The 23,462-nt window shown below is 44.2% G+C and overlaps 1 protein-coding gene across 2 annotated transcripts in view; it reads left to right on the top strand.

Moving 5' to 3' along the window:
- Window positions 1–23,462, top strand: part of LOC109878835 (PDZ domain-containing protein 4) — a 56,810-nt gene that overhangs the window by 25,423 nt on the left and 7,925 nt on the right. For both annotated transcript variants that reach the window (XR_004203756.1, XM_031794846.1), the window contains exons 2-7: window positions 145–195; window positions 3,430–3,767; window positions 4,867–4,957; window positions 8,496–8,594; window positions 9,230–9,292; window positions 13,759–13,860. Coding sequence is in view for 1 of the 2 variants with exons in the window: in XM_031794846.1 (XP_031650706.1) it covers window positions 145–195; window positions 3,430–3,767; window positions 4,867–4,957; window positions 8,496–8,594; window positions 9,230–9,292; window positions 13,759–13,860 (744 nt within the window). In the remaining variant the exon portion in view is untranslated. The remainder of the gene's footprint in view (window positions 1–144; window positions 196–3,429; window positions 3,768–4,866; window positions 4,958–8,495; window positions 8,595–9,229; window positions 9,293–13,758; window positions 13,861–23,462) is intronic.

Here is a 23,462-nt window from a genome sequence, read left to right on the forward strand (position 1 = left end):
TTCTAATTTTTACACAAATACCGGTATGATATTAGTCTATCCCCCCGCCCCCCCCCCCCATCTCCTCCCGTACTTCACACATACCAACCCTTTAAACACATCCCCTAACCCTCAATGACATGTCTTCTCTCTCTCTACCAACAGAAGGGCTACATAAATGGGACACTGAGACCTCTTGATGGACATTGCAACAAGGTGGGAATTCAACACAACTCTAACTAATCATCTTCAAAATCCCCACCAGTTTTCTATCTATTCTAAAAGCTACCATTCGTGTTTTTTGTTGTTGTTGTTGTTGACGTGCATGAATTCATCATGTTTCATTGTACAACTATGCTTCTATCAAGACTTGAGTTAGCTCCCTGAGTTCGTGCCTAGGCTAAAGCTCAAAGAACTAACTCAATCTTGTGGATGAACTGGGTCACATCACATACAGTGGGGCAAAAAAGTATTTAGTCAGCCACCAATTGTGAAAGTTCTCCCACTTAAAAAGATGAGAAAGGCCTGTAATGTTCATCATACACTTCAACTATGACAGACAAAATGAGAAAAGAAATCCAGAAAATCACATTGTAGGATTTTTTATAAATGTACTTGCAAATGATGGTGGAAAATAGGTATTTGGTCACCTACAAACAAGCAAGATTTCTGGCTCTCACAGACCTGTAACTTCTTCTTTAAGAGGCTCCTCTGTCCTCCACTCGTTACCTGTATTAATGGCACCTGTTTGAACTTGTTATCAGTATAAAAGACACCTGTCCACAACCTCAAACAGTCACACTCCAAACTCCACTATGGCCAAGACCAAAGAGCTGTCAAAGGACACCAGAAACAAAATTGTAGACCTGCACCAGGCTGGGAAGACTGAATCTGCAATAGGTAAGCAGCTTGGTTTGAAGAAATCAACTGTGGGAGCAATTATTAGGAAATGGAAGACATACAAGACCACTGATAATCTCCCTCGATCTTGGGCTCCACGCAAGGTCTCACCCCGTGGGGTGAAAATGATCACAAGAACAGTGAGCAAAAATCCCAGAACCACACAGGTGGACCTAGTGAATGACCTGCAGAGAGCTGGGATCAAAGTAACAAAGCCTACCATCAGTAACACACTATGCCGCCAGGGACTCAAATCCTGCAGTGCCAGACGTGTCCCCCTGCTTAAGCCAGTACATGTCCAGGCCCGTCTGAAGTTTACTAGAGAGCATTTGGATGATCCAGAAGAAGATTGGGAGAAGGTCATATGGTCAGATGAAACCAAAATATAACTTTCTGGTAAAAACTCAACTCGTTGTGTTTGGAGGACAAAGAATGCTGAGTTGCATCCAAAGAACACCATACCTACTGTGAAGCATGGGGGTGGAAACATCATGCTTTGGGGCTGTTTTTCTTCAAAGGGACCAGGACGACTGATCCGTGTAAAGGAAAGAATGAATGGGGCCATGTATCGTGAGATTTTGAGTGAAAACCTCCTTCCATCAGCAAGGGCATTGAAGATGAAACGTGGCTGGGTCTTTCAGCATGACAAGGATCCCAAACACACCGCCCGGACAACAAAGGAGTGGCTTTGTAAGAAGCATTTCAAGGTCCTGGAGTGGCCTAGCCAGTCTCCAGATCTCAACCCCATAGAAAATCTTTGGAGGGAATTGAAAGTCCGTGTTGCCCAGCAAATGCCCCAAAACATCACTGCTCTAGAGGAGATCTGCATGGAGGAATGGGACAAAATACCAGCAACAGTGTGTGAAAACCTTGTGAAGACTTACAGAAAACGTTTGACCTCTGTCATTGCCAACAAAGGGTATATAACAAAGTATTGAGAAACTTTTGTTATTGACCAAATACTTATTTTCCACCATATTTTGCAAATAAATTCGTTAAAAATCCTACAATGTGATTTTCTGGATTTTTCTTTCTCATTTTGTCTGTCATAGTTGAAGTGTACCTATGATGAAAATTACAGGCCTCTTTCATCTTTTTAAGTGGGAGAACTTGCACAATTGGTGGCTGACTAAATACTTTTTTGCCCCACTGTAGGTGTCCTCTTTCTGCTGCAGTGCTGTTTAACACTCTGAATTAGTACCATTTAAAGTTCCTGCTTTAGGGTCCGTAGACACTGCTCATGGCTTTAGGGACCACAGACACTGCTCATGGCTTTAGGGACCACAGACACTGCTCATGGCTTTAGGGTCCGTAGACACTGCTCATGGCTTTAGGGACCACAGACACTGCTCATGGCTTAGGGACCACAGACACTGCTCATGGCTTTAGGGACCACAGACACTGCTCATGGCTTAGGGACCACAGACACTGCTCATGGCTTTAGGGACCACAGACACTGCTCATGGCTTTAGGGTCCGTAGACACTGCTAATGGCTTTAGGGACTATAGACACTGCTCATGGCTTTAGGGACCACAGACACTGCTCATGGCTTTAGGGACCACAGACACTGCTCATGGCTTTAGGGACCACAGACACTGCTCATGGCTTTAGGGTCCGTAGACACTGCTCATGGCTTAGGGACCACAGACACTGCTCATGGCTTTAGGGACCACAGACACTGCTCATGGCTTTAGGGTCCGTAGACACTGCTCATGGCTTTAGGGACCACAGACACTGCTCATGGCTTTAGGGTCCGTAGACACTGCTCATGGCTTTAGTGACCACAGACACTGCTCATGGCTTTAGGGACCACAGACACTGCTCATGACTTTAGGGACAGAAAACGTTTCATGGCTTTAGGGACTATAGACACTGCTCATGGCTTTAGGGACTATAGACACTGCTCATGGCTTTAGGGACCACAGACACTGCTCATGGCTTTAGGGACCACAGACACTGCTCATGGCTTTAGGGACCACAGACACTGCTCATGGCTTTAGGGACTATAGACACTGCTCATGCTCATGGCTTTAGGGACCACAGACACTGCTCATGGCTTTAGGGACCACAGACACTGCTCATGGCTTTAGGGACCACAGACACTGCTCATGGCTTTAGGGACCACAGACACTGCTCATGGCTTTAGGGTCCGTAGACACTGCTCATGGCTTTAGGGACTATAGACACTGCTCATGGCTTTAGGGACCACAGACACTGCTCATGGCTTTAGGGACCACAGACACTGCTCATGGCTTTAGGGACCACAGACACTGCTCATGGCTTTAGGGTCCGTAGACACTGCTCATGGCTTTAGAGACTATAGACACTGCTCATGGCTTTAGGGACCACAGACACTGCTCATGGTTCCCGGCAAAATAACATGTGAGCCGCAGGAGAACCATTGGTTCTAGACATTCATGGGGTGTGTCTGTGCACTGTTTCAATTCACTGGTGAATAGTTTTTTTTTACTGGGAGCGATTAAGTTCCTTATGCTCAGACTGGCATGTTTTGATTCTTTGTCCCCCCCCCCCCCCCTCTGTCTCTCCAGGTCAAAGGAAGGAGACCACCCCAGCTGCCCCAGGAGAGAAATACTCCAAACTCCAACTCCCAGGGTCCTTTGCTGCTGCAGGTGGTGGGATGTAGAGGCTACCGGAGTAATGGTGGCACCTTGGGGCCAGGGGGTTCCCTGGGTAATGTAGGCACAATGGGGCTGGTGTCCATCCCAGACTGTGTGGATAACTGCACTCAGACTGACATTAGCTTCCAGAATATTCTGACCATGGGGAGGTCAACCCACCACCAACCCCATGGCGGCTCCTCACCCACGCAACCACCACCCTCTCCTCCACTGCCTCACCTCATGGACCCTTATCTACTGAATGAGTTGTAAGTACATTTGTAGTACCTCAGCTTTATGTACTGAATGAGATGTAAGTACCTCAGGTTTATGTACTGAATGAGATGTAAGTACCTCAGCTTTATGTACTGAATGAGATGTAAGTACCTCAGGTTTATGTACTGAATGAGATGTAAGTACCTCAGGTTTATGTACTGAATGAGATGTAAGTACCTCAGCTTTATGTACTGAATGAGATGTAAGTACCTCAGGTGTATGTACTGAATGAGATGTAAGTATCTCAGCTTTATGTACTGAATGAGATGTAAGTATCTCAGCTTTATGTACTGAATGAGATGTAAGTACCTCAGGTTTATGTACTGAATGAAGTATATGCCTGCAACCTTATCGTCTTGTCTGAGAATATGTCCGTACAACCATAGGACAAATGAAATACTGTCTGTCTGTCTGTCTGTCTGTCTGTCTGTAATCAATCATCTTGAATCCAAAAACGATTACTCATGATGCGATCCAGATTTTGCTCGGTTCCGATCCCATCTAATACGTTTTTGAACATCAAACGTACATCCAGTTATCTGAACATATGCCTTGGTAGCATTTAGGGACCGGTTACACCATTATTTCTGTTTCTCCAGCTGTCAACTTAGAACAGGGATGGGCAACATTGATGGGGATGGGTGTCACAAAACAAAATCTGAACTTATCATGAGGGGCCGTTATGGGCTCGCAGGTCTCCATACCCACATCCGATATTTTGATAATCAGTCATTTGACCATGATTAGCTAGCTGGCTAAACCAACTTAAACCAATCTATAAGTTGTTAGCTGATGTAAATTGAGTGCCTTTCAGTGACTGACATCAAAAGAGGAAACTACTAATGCACAACCAAATATTATTTTTTTAAATGACACCTTTGTTTATTTTACTATTCTTACCCTCAACAAGTTGAGACCCCAACGGAATTCCCCTCAGAAGGGACACCGCGGTCTGAACAGTTTAAACAAACCCTAACTTACAGCATCTTTTCTCTGAGAATACAGTGCATTGACTAGAGTATAACCTACCGTGCTAACAATAGTAGTATTCAGAGCCCTTTGACACCATTACTTCACTCTGTCTCTCCACAGCTGTACCTACGATCACGAGTACAACGACCCCAACGACTACTTTGACATAGCTCACCACGAAGTGGACAGACAAGAGGAACTGGAGTACGAGGTATGAGATATACTGTAGCTATATCAAATTCTATCTTTTAGATTAGCCTATATACATCTCTACCGTTTAGATTTAAATATATACAACTCTACTGTTCATATAACTATATATAACGCTACTGTTTAGATTTAGATTTAACTATATACAAATTTACAGTTTAGGTAAACCTAAATGAAACTCTACTGTTTAGATTTAAATATGTACAACTCTACCGTTCATATACAGTGGGGCAAAAAAGTATTTAGTCAGCCACCAATTGTGCAAGTTCTCCCACTGTAATTTTCATCATAGGTACACTTCACCTGTGACAGACAAAATGAGAAAATACTTATTTTCCACCATAATTTGCAAATAAATTAATTTAAAAAATCCTACAATGTGATTTTCTGGAGAAAAAATAAATATCATTTTGTCTGTCATAGTTGAAGTGGGAAGTAACTTTTAAAGAGGAAAGTAGAAAACGAAACCAGACAGGAACAGACAGGAGCGATTTAGACATTCAGACATTCATGTAGACATTCAGGAACAGGGTACACGAGAGAACGCGTCAGCATCAAGCTCGTCTCCGGGTCCTTCTCATAAAATTTTGGCAACAACCGTACGTTTCCAAAAATATCGACCGAAAGAGGAGCGACCCCTAGGTAAATCTGGGTCACCTTCCCAGAGCAAACTCTCCCCTGAGAACATTCCTTCTCTAACCAAACTCTCCCCTGAGAACATTCCTTCTCTAACCAAACTCTCCCCTGAGAACATTCCTTCTCTAACCAAACTCTCCCCTGAGAACATTCCTTCTCTAACCAAACTCTCCCCTGAGAACATTCCTTCTCTAACCAAACTCTCTCCTGAGAACATTCCTTCTCTAACCAAACTCTCCCCTGAGAACATTCCTTCTCTAACCAAACTCTCCCCTGAGAACATTCCTTCTCTAACCAAACTCTCCCCTGAGAACATTCCTTCTCTAACCAAACTCTCCCCTGAGAACATTCCTTCTCTAAACAAACTCTATCCGCTCTTGTTGCAACTTGATTTTTGCACGCTCCAGATCCTGTTTATATTACAAATATTTTTCATACTTTACACGATAATGCTCTAGCTTCTCACGATAATGCTCTAGCTTCTCACGATAATGCTCTAGCTTCTCACGATCATGCTCTAGCTTATCACGATAATGCGCTAGCTTCTCACGATCATGCTCTAGCTTCTCACGATCATGCTCTAGCTTCTCACGATAATGCTCTAGCTTCTCACGATCACACTCTAGCTTCTCGCGATCAAGCTCTAGCTTCTCACGATCACGCTCTAGCTTCTCACGATCGTGCTCTAGCTTCTCACGATCATGCTCTAGCTTCTCACGATCATGCTCTAGCGTCTCACGATCATGCTCTAGCTTCTCACGATCATGCTCTAGCTTCTCACGATCATGCTCTAGCTTCTCACGATCATGCTCTAGCGTCTCACGATCATGCTCTAGCTTCTCACGATCATGCTCTAGCTTCTCACGATAATGCTCTAGCTTCTCACGATCATGCTCTAGCTTCTCACGATAATGCTCTAGCTTATCATGATAATGCTCTAGCTTCTCACGATCATGCTCTAGCTTATCACGATAATGATCTAGCTTCTCACGATCACACTCTAGCTTCTCGCGATCAAGCTCTAGCTTCTCACGATCATGCTCTAGCTTCTCACGATCACGCTCTAGCTTCTCACGATCATGCTCTAGCTTCTCACGATCGTGCTCTAGCTTCTCACGATAATGGTCTAGCTTCTCACGATCATGCTCTAGCTTCTCACGATCACGCTCTAGCTTCTCGCGATCAAGCTCTAGCTTCTCACGATCACGCTCTAGCTTCTCACGATCACGCTCTAGCTTCTCATCATCATGCTCTAGCTTCTCACGATCGTGCTCTAGCTTCTCACGATCATGGTCTACCATGCTAGCTGTTCCCATGAGACATCAAGGCATTGCGTTAACGCTAATAATCAATTGCGCTAACGCTACTTAGCATCTTCCTTCAGACCGCATGCAGAGACATAAAAATGGTGTCCACAAGTTCATCTGACTCTTTAAGGAAGTAGATAAAGGACTTCATTGCCAAAACTCTTGAAGTATCCCTTTAAAATGTACCGCATTCTAAAGTACTATTTTAATTTAGTTCATTATTCTTTATTTAACTAGGCAAGTCGGTTAAGAACTAATTCTTATTTTACAATGACGGCCTACCCCCGGGCCAAACCCTAACCCGGATAACTGGGCCAATTTTGCTCCGCCCTATGGGACTCCCAATCCAAGGCCGGTTGTGAAATACCCATAGGGCAGCATACTATAATACAAGGTCCTACTCCTTCCAATAAGACTGTGTGAACTCACAGCCTTCATTGATTAAATCTCTGCTCTGCCACTTGATTTAGTCAACAACAACAAATGAAATACAAAGATTGTACACTGAATAGGTGTAATGTATCAAGAGGCTGGCTGCCTCCTCCATCTGTCTCTCACTTACAAATTAGATGGAAACACCAAGAGAAGCGCAATAGAATTTGTAATGGAACCGGCAGATACAGTATCTAAGATTTGTTAGGGCATAAATGCAAATGAAATGGAATTGATCCAAATGGGCTGAAATCCAATGAAATGGAAATGACTCTGATATTTTAGATTCAGTAGGCTCGTTGCACCCAGAGCTAGAAAACTACGGCAGTTTGTGAAGAATGCTTATTAAGATGAATGTTGGCCGAATTTCAGTTTTTCAGCAACATTGGTCTTTGTACTCTAGGGTGTATACTGTACAGCACAGTATGACACTTGCAGTCATTTGTGAGAATCGCAAACAAATGTTTTTTTTTGCTCTCTCCCTCCCTCTTCCTCCCTTCTCTCTATTGCTCTCTCTCTCTCTCCCTCTCTCTCTCTTACTCTCTTACTCTCTCTTACTCTCTCTCTCTCTCCTTCTCTCCCTCCTCTCTCTTACTCTCTATTACTCTCTCTCTCCCTCTCTCTCTCTTACTCTCTTACTCTCTCCCTCTCTCCCTTATTCTCTCTCTTGCTCTCTCTCTTACTCTCTTACTCTCTCCCTCTCTCCCTTATTCTCTCTCTTGCTCTCTCTCTCTCTCTCTCTCTCTCTCTCTCTCTCTCTCTCTCTCCCTCTCTCTCTCTTACTCTCTTACTCTCTCCCTCTCTCCCTTATTCTCTCTCTTGCTCTCTCTCTCTCTCTCTCTCTCTCTCTCTCTCCCTCTCTCTCTCTTACTATCTTACTCTCTCCCTCTCTCCCTTATTCTCTCTCTTGCTCTCTCTCTCTCTCCCTTATTCCCTCTCATACGCTCTCTCTCCCTCTTCTCTTCTCTTACTCTCTCTCTCCTTCTCTCTCTCCTTCCTTCTCTCTCTCTCTCTCCCTCCCTCCTTCTCTTTCTTACTCTCTCTCCTATTGTCTCCCTCTCCTTTTCCATCTTTTCCTTCATCTCTCTAATCTTCTCTTCTCTCTATCTCTTTCTCACTTCTCTTCCTCTCTCTTCCTGTCTCTCTCTCCCTCCTTCTCTATAGGAGGTGGAGCTGTATAAGTCCAGTCAACAGGACAAGCTGGGGTTGACAGTGTGTTACTGTACAGATGATGAGGAGGACCTGGGAATATATGTAGGAGAGGTGAGAAAAAAGGCCAGCACCATATGTATTAACCAGAGATTAGAGATCTTTAGAGACCCAGTGTATGAAGACCATGTTGAAACCAAGACCATGTTGGGACCAAGACCATGTTGAGACAAAGACCATGTTAAGACCCTGATGAGACCAATACCATGTTTAGACCAGACCATGTTGAGACCAGACCATGTTAAGACCATTTTGAGACCAAGACCATGTTGAGACCAAGACCATGATGAGACCAAGACCATGTTGAGACCAAGACCATGTTAAGACCCTGATGAGACCAATACCATGTTTAGACCAGACCATGTTGAGACCAGACCATGTTAAGACCATGTTGAGACCAAGACCATGTTGAGACCAAGACCATGTTGAGACCATGATGAGACCAAGACCATGTTAAGACCAATACCATGTTGAGACCAAGACCATGATGAGACCAAGACCATGTTGAGACCAAGACCATGTTGAGACCAAGACCATGTTAAGACCATGTTGAGACCACGACCAAGACCATGTTGAGACAAAGACCATGTTGAGACCAAGACCAATTCAAATATAGAAAAAACAAGATCTGGTACTAATCCTTGACACTAGTGTACTATATTGGCCCATAACTCATCTCTTCTCTTCAGGTCAATCCCAACAGTATAGCAGCAAAGAACGGACGTATCCGTGAGGGAGACAGAATTCTGCAGGTAGGCCAACACACACACACGCCACCCACCCGACAAAGTAGGCCAATTCACTTCACTTCCAATCTCTAGTAGAGCTTTAGCCACTTTCTGTACTGTTACTGGGTGGTGAGAGAGAGAGCCCCAGTGACAGGCTGACAGCTCTGCCTAAAAATAGAGGAGAAGGAACGAAGGATGACGCAACTTTTACTCAACACGATAAAAGTCTCTGTGAGCTGCCTGTCAGGGTGTTGAAAATAATGGCCAATCACTGCTCCATATCACCATGGTTACTGATGTTGGTTTCTTGTTCCAAACCACCCGGTACTCTACCCGCTCTCGAGCATACTACTCGCCAATGTCCAGTCTCTCGACAAGGTAGACGAAATCCTTGCAAGGGTAGCCTTCCAGAGAGACATCAGAGACTGTAACGTTCTTTGTTTCACGGAAACATGGCTCACTCGAGACACGCTATCGGAGTCGGGACAGCCAGCTGGTTTCTTCACGCATCGCGCCGAACAGAAACAAGCATCTTTCTGGTAAGAAGAAGGGCGGGGTGTATGCCTTATGATTAACGAGTCGTGGTGCGATTATAACAGCATACAGGCACTCAAGTCCTTTTGTTCACCTGACCTAGAATTCCTCACAATCAAATGTCGACCGCATTATCTACCAAGAGAATTCTCTTCGATTATAATCACAGCCGTGTATACCCCCCCCCCCCAAGCAGACACCTTGACGGCCCTGAAAGAACTTCATTGGACTCTATGTAAACAGGAAACCACATATCCTGAGGTTGCATTTATTGTAGCTAGGGATTTTAACAAGGCTAATCTGAAAACAAGGCTCCCTAAATCTTATCAGCATATTGAATGCGCGACCCGGGCTGGCAGCATTCTGGAACACTGCTGCTCAAAGTTCTGTGACGCATACAAAGCCCTCCCTCGCCCTCCTCTCGGGAAATATGACCATGACTCCATTTTGTTGCTCCCAGCCTTTAGACAGAAACTAAAACAGGAAACGCCCGTGCTCAGGTCTGTTCAACGCTGGTCCGACCAATCTGATTCCACGCTCGAAGATTACTTCGATCACGTGGACTGGGATATTTCTGGATAGCCTCAGACAACAACATTGATGAATACGCTGATTCGTTGAGCGAGTTTATTAGCAAGTGCATCGGTGATGATGTACCCACGGTGACTATTAAAACCTTCCAAAAACCGTGGATTGATGGCAGCGTTCGCACAAAACTGAAAGTGCGAACCACTGCTTTTAATCACGAAAAGGCGACTGGAGACATGACTGAATACAAACAGTCTATATATTCCCTCCGCAAGGCAATTAAACAAGCTAAGCATCAGTATAGAGACAAAGTAGAATCGCAATTCAATGGCTCAGACATGAGAGGTATGTGGCAGTGGTCTACAGTCAATCACGGCACGGACTGCAAAAAGAAAACCAGCCCCGTCGCGGACACCGACGTCTTGCTCCCAGACAAACTAAAAAACTTCTTCGCTCGCTTTGAGGACAATACAGTGCCACTGACTGCCCGTTACCAAAACCTGCGGGTTCTCCTTCACCTCAGCCAACGTGAGTAAAATATTTAAATGTGTTAACACTCGCAAGGCTACCGGCCCAGACGGCATCCCCAGCTGCGTCCTCAGAGCATGCGCAGACCAGCTGGATGGTGTGTTTACGGACATACCCAGTCTTCTGTTCCCACATGCTTCAAGAGGGCCACCATTGCTCCTGTTCCCAAGAAAGTCAAGGCAACTGAGCTAAACGACTATTGCCCCATAGCGCTCACTTCCGTCATCATGAAGTTTTGAGAGACTAGTCAAGGACCATATCACCTCTACCCTTACTTGACACCCTTGACACCCAGGTCCACAGACGACGCAATCGCAACAACACTGCACACTGCCCTAACCCATCTGGACAAGAGGAATACCTATGTAAGAATGCTGTTCATCAACTACAGCTCAGCATTTAACACCATAGTACCCTCCAAACTTGTCATTAAGCTCGAGACCCTGGGTCTCGACCCCGCCCTGTGCAACAGGTTCCTGGACTTTCTGATGGGCCGCCCCCAGGTGGTGAGGGTAGGAAACAACATCTCCACCCCGCTTATCCTCAACACTGGGGCCCCACAAGGGTGCATTCTCAGCCCTCTCCTGTACTCCCTGTTCACCCATGACTGTTCACCCATGACTGAGTGGCCATGCACGCCTCCAACTCAATCATCAAGTTTGCAGACGACACTACAGTGTTAGGCTTGATTACCAACAGCGATGTGACAGCCTACAGCACATTTTGTATATTTATATACATTTATATGTATATACACACAGTATATACGTATTTTTACCCCTTTTTTCTCCCCAATTCCGTGGTTTCCAATTGGTAGTTAGAGTCTTGTCTCATCGCTGCAACTCCCGTACGGACTCGGGAGAGGTGAAGGTCGAGAGCCATGCGTCCTCCGAAACACAACCCAACCAAGCCGCACTGCTTCTTAACACAATGCACATCCAACCCGGAAGCCAGCCGCACCAATGTGTCGGACCCTCCCTAACCCGGACGGCGCTGGGCCAATTGTGCGCCGCTCCATGGGCCTCCTGGTCGCGGCCGGCTGCGACAGCGCCTGGGCTCAAACCCAGAGTCTCTGGTGACACAGCTAGCACTGTGATGCAGTGCCCTAACCACTGCGCCACCCGGGACGCCCCACCAATAACAGCACTTACTGTTGATCGGGGCAGCTCTAGCAGGGCAGAAATTGGATGAACTGACTTGTTGGAAAGGTGGCATCCTGTGACAGTGCCACATTGAATGTCACTGAGCTCTTCAGTAAGGCCATTCTACTGCCAATGTTTGTCTATGGAGAGGGCATATCTGTGTCCTGGATTTTATACAAATGTCAGCAACAGATGTGGCTGAAATAGCAAAATCCACTCATTTCAAGGGGTGTCCACATACTTTTGTATATAGTGCATATGTACATATCTACCTCAATTACCTCGTACCCCTGCACATGGATTCAGTACTGGTACCCCAGGTATATAGCCATGTTATTACCTCGTACCCCTGCACATTGACTCAGTACTGGTAGCCTAGGTATATAGCCATGTTATTACCTCATACCCCTGCACATTGACTCAGTACTGGTACCCCAGGTATATAGCCATGTTATTACCTTGTACCCCTGCACATTGACTCAGTACTGGTACTCCAGGTATATAGCCATGTTATCATTGACTCAGTACTAGTACCCCAGGTATATAGCCGTGTTATCATTCACTCAGTACTGGTACCCAGGTATATAGCCATGTTATTACCTTGTACCCCTGCACATTGACTCAGTACTGGTACTCCAGGTATATAGCCGTGTTATCATTGACTCAGTACTGGTACTCCAGGTATATAGCCATGTTATCATTGATTCAGTACTGGTACCCCAGGTATATAGCCGTGTTATCATTGACTCAGTACTGGTACCCCAGGTATATAGCCGTGTTATCATTGACTCAGTACTGGTACCCCAGGTATATAGCCATGTTATCATTGACTCAGTAGTGGTACTCCAGGTATATAGCCGTGTTATCATCGAATCAGTACTGGTACCCCAGTAGATAAACGGTATTGACATCCAGAACAGTCTATAATGTCTTCCTGTTTCCCACTAGATAAATGGTATTGACATCCAGAACAGTCTATAATGTCTTCCTGTTTCCCACTAGATACATGGTATTGACATCCAGAACAGTCTATAATGTCTTCCTGTTTCCCACTAGATAAATGGTATTGATATCCAGAACAGTCTATAATGTCTTCCTGTTTCCCTCTAGATAAATGGTATTGACATCCAGAACAGTCTATAATGTCTTCCTGTTTCCAACTAGATAAATGGTATTGACATCCAGAACAGTCTATAATGTCTTCCTGTTTCCCACTAGATAAATGGTATTGATATCCAGAACAGTCTATAATGTCTTCCTGTTTCCCACTAGATAAATGGTATTGACATCCAGAACAGTCTATAATGTCTTCCTGTTTCCCACTAGATAAATGGTATTGATATCCAGAACAGTCTATAATGTCTTCCTGTTTCCCACTAGATAAATGGTATTGATATCCAGAACAGTCTATAATGTCTTCCTGTTTCCCACTAGATAAATGGTATTGACATCCAGAACAGTCTATAATGTCTTCCTGTTTCCCACTAGATAAATGGTATTGACATCCAGAACAGTCTATAATGTCTTCCTGTTTCCCACTAGATAAATGGTATTGATATCCAGAACCGTCTATAATGTCTTCCTGTTTCCCACTAGATAAATGGTATTGATATCCAGAACCGTCTATAATGTCTTCCTGTTTCCCACTAGATAAATGTTATTGATATCCAGAACAGTCTATAATGTCTTCCTGTTTCCCACTAGATACATGGTATTGATATCCAGAACAGTCTATAATGTCTTCCTATTTCCCACTAGATAAATGGTATTGATATCCAGAACAGAGAAGAGGCGGTGGCCATTTTGACCAGAGAGGACAGCATCAACTTCTCACTGCTGCTGGCCAGACCCGACATAGAGGTACACACACACACACACAAATCCTTAGATCACTAGCTCATATCTGGCTGGAAGAAGCATGTAAGAGGTTGTTTGGGAGAGGGATTGTGGGGATTTTTAAAAATGTTGTTAGGTGCTGGAATACATTAAGAAAACCTGCTGTTTCCATGAGATAGACTGACCAGGTGAATCCAGGTGAAAGCTATGAATCCCTTATTGATGTCAGAGTTTGTCGCGCTCAACAGTTTCCCGTGTGTATCATGAATGGTCCACCACCCAAAGGACATCCAGCCAACTTTGCACATAAATGACGCAAATATGAAAGTCAATATTAAGATGTTTCTCTCATTAATAATACATTCTATTGTACAAATGTAGTGTGTTTGAGTTTTAAAAAAGCTTAATATATATATATAATCCACATTATAATTCACATTTTATGTAGCTGCAGGACATTTTTCTCAAATTAAGATCCTACATCTGCAAATACACAAGTACACAAACAGACACTCAGTCTCTCTAGCTTACAGCCACACACACAGTCTTTAAGGCATACAGTACATATACCTGCTAGGCCACGATAAATCTTTCGCCATGGCAAAATGTAGAAAAGAGTGGCATTTCTACTATCAGATCTCCACAACAAATAGATAACAAACCAAACTAAATAATCTAGAAATTCTATTCTAGAATTGAATAAAGAAGGGTAGGGGTAGAACGGAGGGAGGAAATATAGAAGAGACAGGTGAATGGGTGACAGAGAGAGGGAGAGGGAAGGGTAGGGGTAGAACGGAGGGAGGAAATATAGAAGAGACAGGTGAATGGGTGATAGAGAGAGGGAGAGGGAAGGGTAGGGGTAGAACGGAGGGAGGAAATATAGAAGAGACAGGTGAATGGGTGATAGAGAGAGGGAGAGGGAAGGGTAGGGGTAGAACGGAGGGAGGAAATATAGAAGAGACAGGTGAATGGGTGATAGAGAGAGGGAGAGGGAAGGGTAGGGGTAGAACGGAGGGAGGAAATATAGAAGAGACAGGTGAATGGGTGATAGAGAGAGGGAGAGGGAGAGGGAAGGATAGGGGTAGAACGGAGGGAGGAAATATAGAAGAGACAGGTGAATGGGTGATAGAGAGAGGGAGAGGGAGAGGGAAGGGTAGGGGTAGAACGGAGGGAGGAAATATAGAAGAGACAGGTGAATGGGTGATAGAGAGAGGGAGAGGGAGAGGGAAGGGTAGGGGTAGAACGGAGGGAGGAAATATAGAAGAGACAGGTGAATGGGTGATAGAGAGAGGGAGAGGGAGAGGGAAGGGTAGGGGTAGAACGGAGGGAGGAAATATAGAAGAGACAGGTGAATGGGTGATAGAGAGAGGGAGAGGGAGAGGGAGAGGGAAGGGTAGGGGTAGAACGGAGGGAGGAAATATAGAAGAGACAGGTGAATGGGTGATAGAGAGAGGGAGAGGGAAGGGTAGGGGTATAGGACAGAGGGAGGAAATATAGAAGAGACAGGTGAATGGGTGATAGAGAGAGGGAGAGGGAGAGGGAGAGGGAAGGGTAGGGGTAGAACGGAGGGAGGAAATATAGAAGAGACAGGTGAATGGGTGACAGAGAGAGGGAGAGGGAAGGGTAGGGGTATAGGACAGAGGGAGGAAATATAGAAGAGACAGGTGAATGGGTGACAGAGAGAGGGAGAGGGAAGGGTAGGGGTAGAACGGAGGGAGGGAGGAAATATAGAAGAGACAGGTGAATGGGTGATAGAGAGAGGGAGAGGGAAGGGTAGGGGTAGAACGGAGGGAGGAAATATAGAAGAGACAGGTGAATGGGTGATAGAGAGAGGGAGAGGGAAGGGTAGGGGTAGAACGGAGGGAGGAAATATAGAAGAGACAGGTGAATGGGTGATAGAGAGAGGGAGAGGGAAGGGTAGGGGTAGAACGGAGGGAGGAAATATAGAAGAGACAGGTGAATGGGTGATAGAGAGAGGGAGAGGGAGAGGGAAGGATAGGGGTAGAACGGAGGGAGGAAATATAGAAGAGACAGGTGAATGGGTGATAGAGAGAGGGAGAGGGAGAGGGAAGGGTAGGGGTAGAACGGAGGGAGGAAATATAGAAGAGACAGGTGAATGGGTGATAGAGAGAGGGAGAGGGAAGGGTAGGGGTATAGGACGGAGGGAGGAAATATTGAAGAGACAGGTGAATGGGTGATAGAGAGAGGGAGAGGGAAGCGTGGAGGGATGAGATAGAGAGGAAATGTAGGAGGAGGAGGAGACAGGTTTATCTACAACGTCCCATTTTTGTTGCTTCAAGGTCACAGCTATATATTCACACAGACACAGTACCAGTATACAGTATATTAACACTAGTATCAGTATACAGTATATTTAGAGTAGTACCAGTATACAGTATATTTACATTAGTATCAGTATACAGTATATTTAGACTAGTATCAGTATACAGTATATTTGCATTAGTATCAGTATACAGTATATTTACACTAGTACCAGTATACAGTATATTTACACTAGTATCAGTATACATTATATTTAGAGTAGTATCAGTATACAGTATATTTAGAGTAGTATCAGTATACAGTATATATAGACTAGTACCAGTATACAGTATATTTAGAGTAGTATCAGTATACAGTATATTAACACTAGTATCAGTATACATTATATTTAGAGTAGTATCAGTATACAGTATATTTACACTAGTACCAGTATACAGTATATTTAGACTAGTATCAGTATACAGTATATTTAGACTAGTATCAGTATACATTATATTTAGAGTAGTATCAGTATACAGTATATTTACACTAGTACCAGTATACAGTATATTTACACTAGTACCAGCATACAGTATATTTACACTAGTACCAGTATACAGTATATTTACACTAGTACCAGCATACAGTATATTTACACTAGTACCAGTATACAGTATATTTAGAATGGTATCAGTACACATTGTATTCAGACTAGTACATTATAACCCCCCCATCCTCCACCTCCCAAATCCAAGTTGAATCACTGTTAGTGAGACTACATAATGACATATAGTATGGTAAGATAGTGGTATTGATGTGTTGTGTGTGTGTGTGTGTGTGTGTGTGTGTGTGTGTGTGTGTGTGTGTGTGTGTGTGTGTGTGTGTGTGCGTGCGCTGTGTGTCTGTGCATGCTGGGTGACTGTGTGTCTGTGCATGCTGGGTGACTGTGTGTGTGTCTGTGCATGCTGTGTGTCTGTGTGAATATATAGCTGTGACCTTGAAGCAACAAAAATGGGACGTTGTAGATAAACCTGTCTCCTCCTCCTCCTACATTTCCTCTCTATCTCATCCCTCCACGCTTCCCTCTCCCTCTCTCTATCACCCATTCACCTGTCTCTTCAATATTTCCTCCCTCCGTCCTATACCCCTACCCTTCCCTCTCCCTCTCTCTATCACCCATTCACCTGTCTCTTCTATATTTCCTCCCTCCGTCCTATACCCCTACCCTTCCCTCTCCCTCTCTCTATCACCCATTCACCTGTCTCTTCTATATTTCCTCCCTCCGTTCTACCCCTACCCTTCCCTCTCCCTCTCCCTCTCCCTCTCTCTATCACCCATTCACCTGTTTCTTCTATATTTCCTCCCTCTGTCCTATACCCCTACCCTTCCCTATCCCTCTCTCTGTCACCCATTCACCTGTCTCTTCTATATTTCCTCCCTCCGTTCTACCCCTACCCTTCCCTCTCCCTCTCTCTATCACCCATTCACCTGTCTCTTCTATATTTCCTCCCTCTGTCCTATACCCCTACCCTTCCCTCTCCCTCTCTCTGTCACCCATTCACCTGTCTCTTCTATATTTCCTCCCTCTGTTCTACCCCTACCCTTCCCTCTCCCTCTCCCTCTCCCTCTCTCTATCACCCATTCACCTGTCTCTTCTATATTTCCTCCCTCTGTCCTATACCCCTACCCTTCCCTCTCCCTCTCTCTATCACCCATTCACCTGTCTCTTCTATATTTCCTCCCTCCGTTCTACCCCTACCCTTCCCTCTCCCTCTCCCTCTCCCTCTCTCTATCACCCATTCACCTGTCTCTTCTATATTTCCTCCCTCCGTTCTACCCCTACCCTTCCCTCTCCCTCTCCCTCTCTCTATCACCCATTCACCTGTCTCTTCTATATTTCCTCCCTCCGTTCTACCCCTACCCTTCCCTCTCCCTCTCCCTCTCTCTATCACCCATTCACCTGTCTCTTCTATATTTCCTGCATACTGGTACTAGTGTAAATATACTGTATACTGATACTAGTGTAAATATACTGTATACTGATACTAGTGTAAATATACTGTATACTGGTACTAGTCTAAATATACTGTGTACTGTTACTACTCTAAATATACTGTATACTGTTACTACTCTAAATATACTGTATACTGTTACTACTCTAAATATACTGTATACTGGTAATACTGTCTCTTCTATATTTCCTGCATACTGGTACTAGTGTAAATATACTGTATACTGATACTAGTGTAAATATACTGTATACTGATACTAGTGTAAATATACTGTATACTGGTACTAGTCTAAATATACTGTGTACTGTTACTACTCTAAATATACTGTATACTGTTACTACTCTAAATATACTGTATACTGTTACTACTCTAAATATACTGTATACTGGTAATACTCTAAATATACTGGATACTGGTACTAGTGTAAATATACTGCATACTGGTACTAGTGTAAATATACTGTATACTGGTACTAGTCTAAATATACTGGATACTGATACTACTCTAAATATACTGTATACTGATACTAGTGTAAATATACTGCATACTGTTACTACTCTAAATATACTGTATACTGGCAATACTCTAAATATACTGTATACTGGTACTAGTGTAAATATACTGCATACTGGTACTAGTGTAAATATACTGTATACTGTTACCACTCTAAATATACTGTATACTGTTACTACTCTAAATACACTGTATACTGGTACTAGTATAAATATACTGTATACTGGTACTAGTGTAAATATACTGTATACTGGTACTAGTGTAAATAACCTGTATACTGATACTAGTGTAAATATACTGTATACTGGTACTACTCTAAATATACTGTATACTGGCAATACTCAAAATATACTGTATACTGGTACTAGTCTAAATATACTGTATACTGGTACTACTTTAAATATACTGATACTACTCTAAATATACTGTATACTGATACTAGTGTAAATATACTGTATACTGTTACTACTCTAAATATACTGTGTACTGTTACTACTCTAAATATACTGTATACTGTTACTACTCTAAATATACTGTATACTGGTAATACTCTAAATATACTGGATACTGGTACTAGTGTAAATATACTGTATACTGGTACTAGTGTAAATATACTGTATACTGGTACTAGTGTAAATATACTGTATACTGGTACTACTCTAAATATACTGTATACTGTTACTACTCTAAATATACTGTATACTGGTACTAGTGTAAATATACTGTATACTGGTACTAGTGTAAATAACCTGTATATTGGTACTAGTGTAAATATACTGTATACTGGTACTAGTGTAAATATACTGTATACTGATACTAGTGTAAATATACTGTATACTGGTACTAGTCTAAATATACTGTGTACTGTTACTACTCTAAATATACTGTATACTGTTACTACTCTAAATATACTGTATACTGTTACTACTCTAAATATACTGTATACTGGTAATACTCTAAATATACTGGATACTGGTACTAGTGTAAATATACTGCATACTGGTACTAGTGTAAATATACTGTATACTGATACTAGTGTAAATATACTGTATACTGGTACTACTCTAAATATACTGTATACTGTTACTACTCTAAATATACTGTGTACTGTTACTACTCTAAATATATCAAATCAAATCAAATCAAATTTATTTGTCACATACACATGGTTAGCAGATGTTAATGCGAGTGTAGCGAAATGCTTGTGCTTCTAGTTCCAACAATGCAGTAATAACGAACAAGTAATCTAACTAACAATTCCAAAAAAAACTACTGTCTTATACACAGTGTAAGGGGATAAAGAATATGTACATAAGGATATATGAATGAGTGATGGTACAGAGCAGCATAGGCAAGATACAGTAGATGATATCGAGTACAGTATATACATATGAGATGAGTATGTAAACCAAGTGGCATAGTTAAAGTGGCTAGTGATACATGTATTACATAAGGATGCAGTCGATGATATAGAGTACAGTATCTACGTATGCATATGAGATGAATAATGTAGGGTAAGTAACATTATATAAGGTAGCATTGTTTAAAGTGGCTAGTGATATATTTACATCATTTCCCATCAATTCCCATGATTAAAGTGGCTGGAGTAGAGTCAGTGGCATTGACAGTGTGTTGGCAGTAGCCACTCAATGTTAGTGGTGGCTGTTTAACAGTCTGATGGCCTTGAGATAGAAGCTGTTTTTCAGTCTCTCGGTCCCAGCTTTGATGCACCTGTACTGACCTCGCCTTCTGGATGACAGCGGGGTGAACAGGCAGTGGCTCGGGTGGTTGATGTCCTTGATGATCTTTATGGCCTTCCTGTAGCATCGGGTGGTGTAGGTGTCCTGGAGGGCAGGTAGTTTGCCCCCGGTGATGCGTTGTGCAGACCTCACTACCCTCTGGAGAGCCTTACGGTTGAGGGCGGTGCAGTTGCCATACCAGGCGGTGATACAGCCCGCCAGGATGCTCTCGATTGTGCATCTGTAGAAGTTTGTGAGTGCTTTTGGTGACAAGCCGAATTTCTTCAGCCTCCTGAGGTTGAAGAGGCGCTGCTGCGCCTTCTTCACGATGCTGTCTGTGTGAGTGGACCAATTCAGTTTGTCTGTGATGTGTATGCCGAGGAACTTAAAACTTGCTACCCTCTCCACTACTGTTCCATCGATGTGGATGGGGGGGTGTTCCCTCTGCTGTTTCCTGAAGTCCACAATCATCTCCTTAGTTTTGTTGACGTTGAGTGTGAGGTTATTTTCCTGACACCACACTCCGAGGGCCCTCACCTCCTCCCTGTAGGCCGTCTCGTCGTTGTTGGTAATCAAGCCTACCACTGTTGTGTCGTCCGCAAACTTGATGATTGAGTTGGAGGCGTGCGTGGCCACGCAGTCGTGGGTGAACAGGGAGTACAGGAGAGGGCTCAGAACGCACCCTTGTGGGGCCCCAGTGTTGAGGATCAGCGGGGAGGAGATGTTGTTGCCTACCCTCACCACCTGGGGGCGGCCCGTCAGGAAGTCCAGTACCCAGTTGCACAGGGCGGGGTCGAGACCCAGGGTCTCGAGCTTGATGACGAGCTTGGAGGGTACTATGGTGTTGAATGCCGAGCTGTAGTCGATGAACAGCATTCTCACATAGGTATTCCTCTTGTCCAGATGGGTTAGGGCAGTGTGCAGTGTGGTTGAGATTGCATCGTCTGTGGACCTATTTGGGCGGTAAGCAAATTGGAGTGGGTCAAGGGTGTCAGGTAGGGTGGAGGTGATATGGTCCTTGACTAGTCTCTCAAAGCACTTCATGATGACGGATGTGAGTGCTACGGGGCGGTAGTCGTTTAGCTCAGTTACCTTAGCTTTCTTGGGAACAGGAACAATGGTGGCCCTCTTGAAGCATGTGGGAACAGCAGACTGGTATAGGGATTGGTTGAATATGTCCGTAAACACACCGGCCAGCTGGTCTGCGCATGCTCTGAGGGCGCGGCTGGGGATGCCGTCTGGGCCTGCAGCCTTGCGAGGGTTAACACGTTTAAATGTCTTACTCACTTCGGCTGCAGTGAAGGAGAGACCGCATGTTTTCGTTGCAGGCCGTGTCAGTGGCACTGTATTGTCCTCAAAGCGGGCAAAAAAGTTGTTTAGTCTGCCTGGGAGCAAGACATCCTGGTCCGTGACTGGGCTGGGTTTCTTCCTGTAGTCCGTGATTGACTGTAGACCCTGCCACATGCCTCTTGTGTCTGAGCCGTTGAATTGAGATTCTACTTTGTCTCTGTACTGGCGCTTAGCTTGTTTGATAGCCTTGCGGAGGGAATAGCTGCGCTGTTTGTATTCAGTCATGTTACCAGACACCTTGCCCTGATTAAAAGCAGTGGTTCGCGCCTTCAGTTCCACACGAATGCTGCCATCAATCCACGGTTTCTGGTTGGGGAATGTTTTAATCGTTGCTATGGGAACGACATCTTCAACGCACGTTCTAATGAACTCGCACACCGAATCAGCGTATTCGTCAATGTTGTTGGCTGACGCAATACGAAACATCTCCCAGTCCAGGTGATGGAAGCAGTCTTGGAGTGTGGAGTCAGCTTGGTCGGACCAGCGTTGGACAGACCTCAGCGTGGGAGCTTCTTGTTTTAGTTTCTGTCTGTAGGCAGGGATCAACAAAATGGAGTCGTGGTCAGCTTTTCCGAAAGGGGGGCGGGGCAGGGCCTTATATGCGTCGCGGAAGTTAGAGTAACAATGATCCAGGGTCTTTCCACCCCTGGTTGCGCAATCGATATGCTGATAAAATTTAGGGAGTCTTGTTTTCAGATTAGCCTTGTTAAAATCCCCAGCTACAATGAATGCAGCCTCCGGATAAATCGTTTCCAGTTTGCAGAGAGTTAAATAAAGTTCGTTCAGAGCCATCGATGTGTCTGCTTGGGGGGGGATATATACGGCTGTGATTATAATCGAAGAGAATTCTCTTGGTAGATAATGCGGTCTACATTTGATTGTGAGGAATTCTAAATTCAGGTGAACAGAAGGATTTGAGTTCCTGTATGTTTCTTTCATCACACCATGTCACGTTGGCCATAAGGCATACGCCCCCGCCCCTCTTCTTACCAGAAAGATGTTCGTTTCTGTCCGCGCGATGCGTGGAGAAACCCGCTGGCTGCACCGCTTCGGATTGCGTCTCTCCGGTGAGCCACGTTTCCGTGAAGCAAAGAACATTACAGTCTCTGATGTCCCTCTGGAATGCTACCCTTGCTCGGATTTCATCAACCTTGTTGTCAAGAGACTGGACATTGGCAAGAAGAATGCTAGGGAGTGGTGCACGATGTGCCCGTCTCCGGAGTCTGACCAGAAGACCGCTTCGTTTCCCTCTTTTTCTGAGTCGTTTTTTTGGGTCGCTGCATGGGAACCATCCCGTGGCGCTGGTTGTAAGGCAGAACACAGGATCCGCATCGCGAAAAACATATTCTTGGTCGTACTGGTGGTGAGTTGACGCTGATCTTATATTCAGTAGTTCTTCTCGGCTGTATGTGATGAAACCTAAGATGACCTGGGGTACTAGTGTAAGAAATAACACGTAAAAAAACAAAAAACTGCATAGTTTCCTAGGAACGCGAAGCGAGGCGGCCATCTCTGTCGGCGCCGGAATACCGGATATACTGTATACTGTTACTACTCTAAATATACTGTATACTGGTAATACTCTAAATATACTGTATACTGGTACTAGTGTAAATATACTGTATACTGGTACTAGTGTAAATATACTGTATACTGGTACTAGTGTAAATATACTGGTACTCCTGTATTCTGATACTAATTCTGATTCTGAGGAACATGACAAAGAGCCAAAAATCTATGCTCTGCTCTT

Source organism: Oncorhynchus kisutch, linkage group LG17, assembly GCF_002021735.2.
Source record: "Oncorhynchus kisutch isolate 150728-3 linkage group LG17, Okis_V2, whole genome shotgun sequence".
In the NCBI taxonomy this organism is placed as follows: Eukaryota; Metazoa; Chordata; class Actinopteri; order Salmoniformes; family Salmonidae; genus Oncorhynchus; species Oncorhynchus kisutch.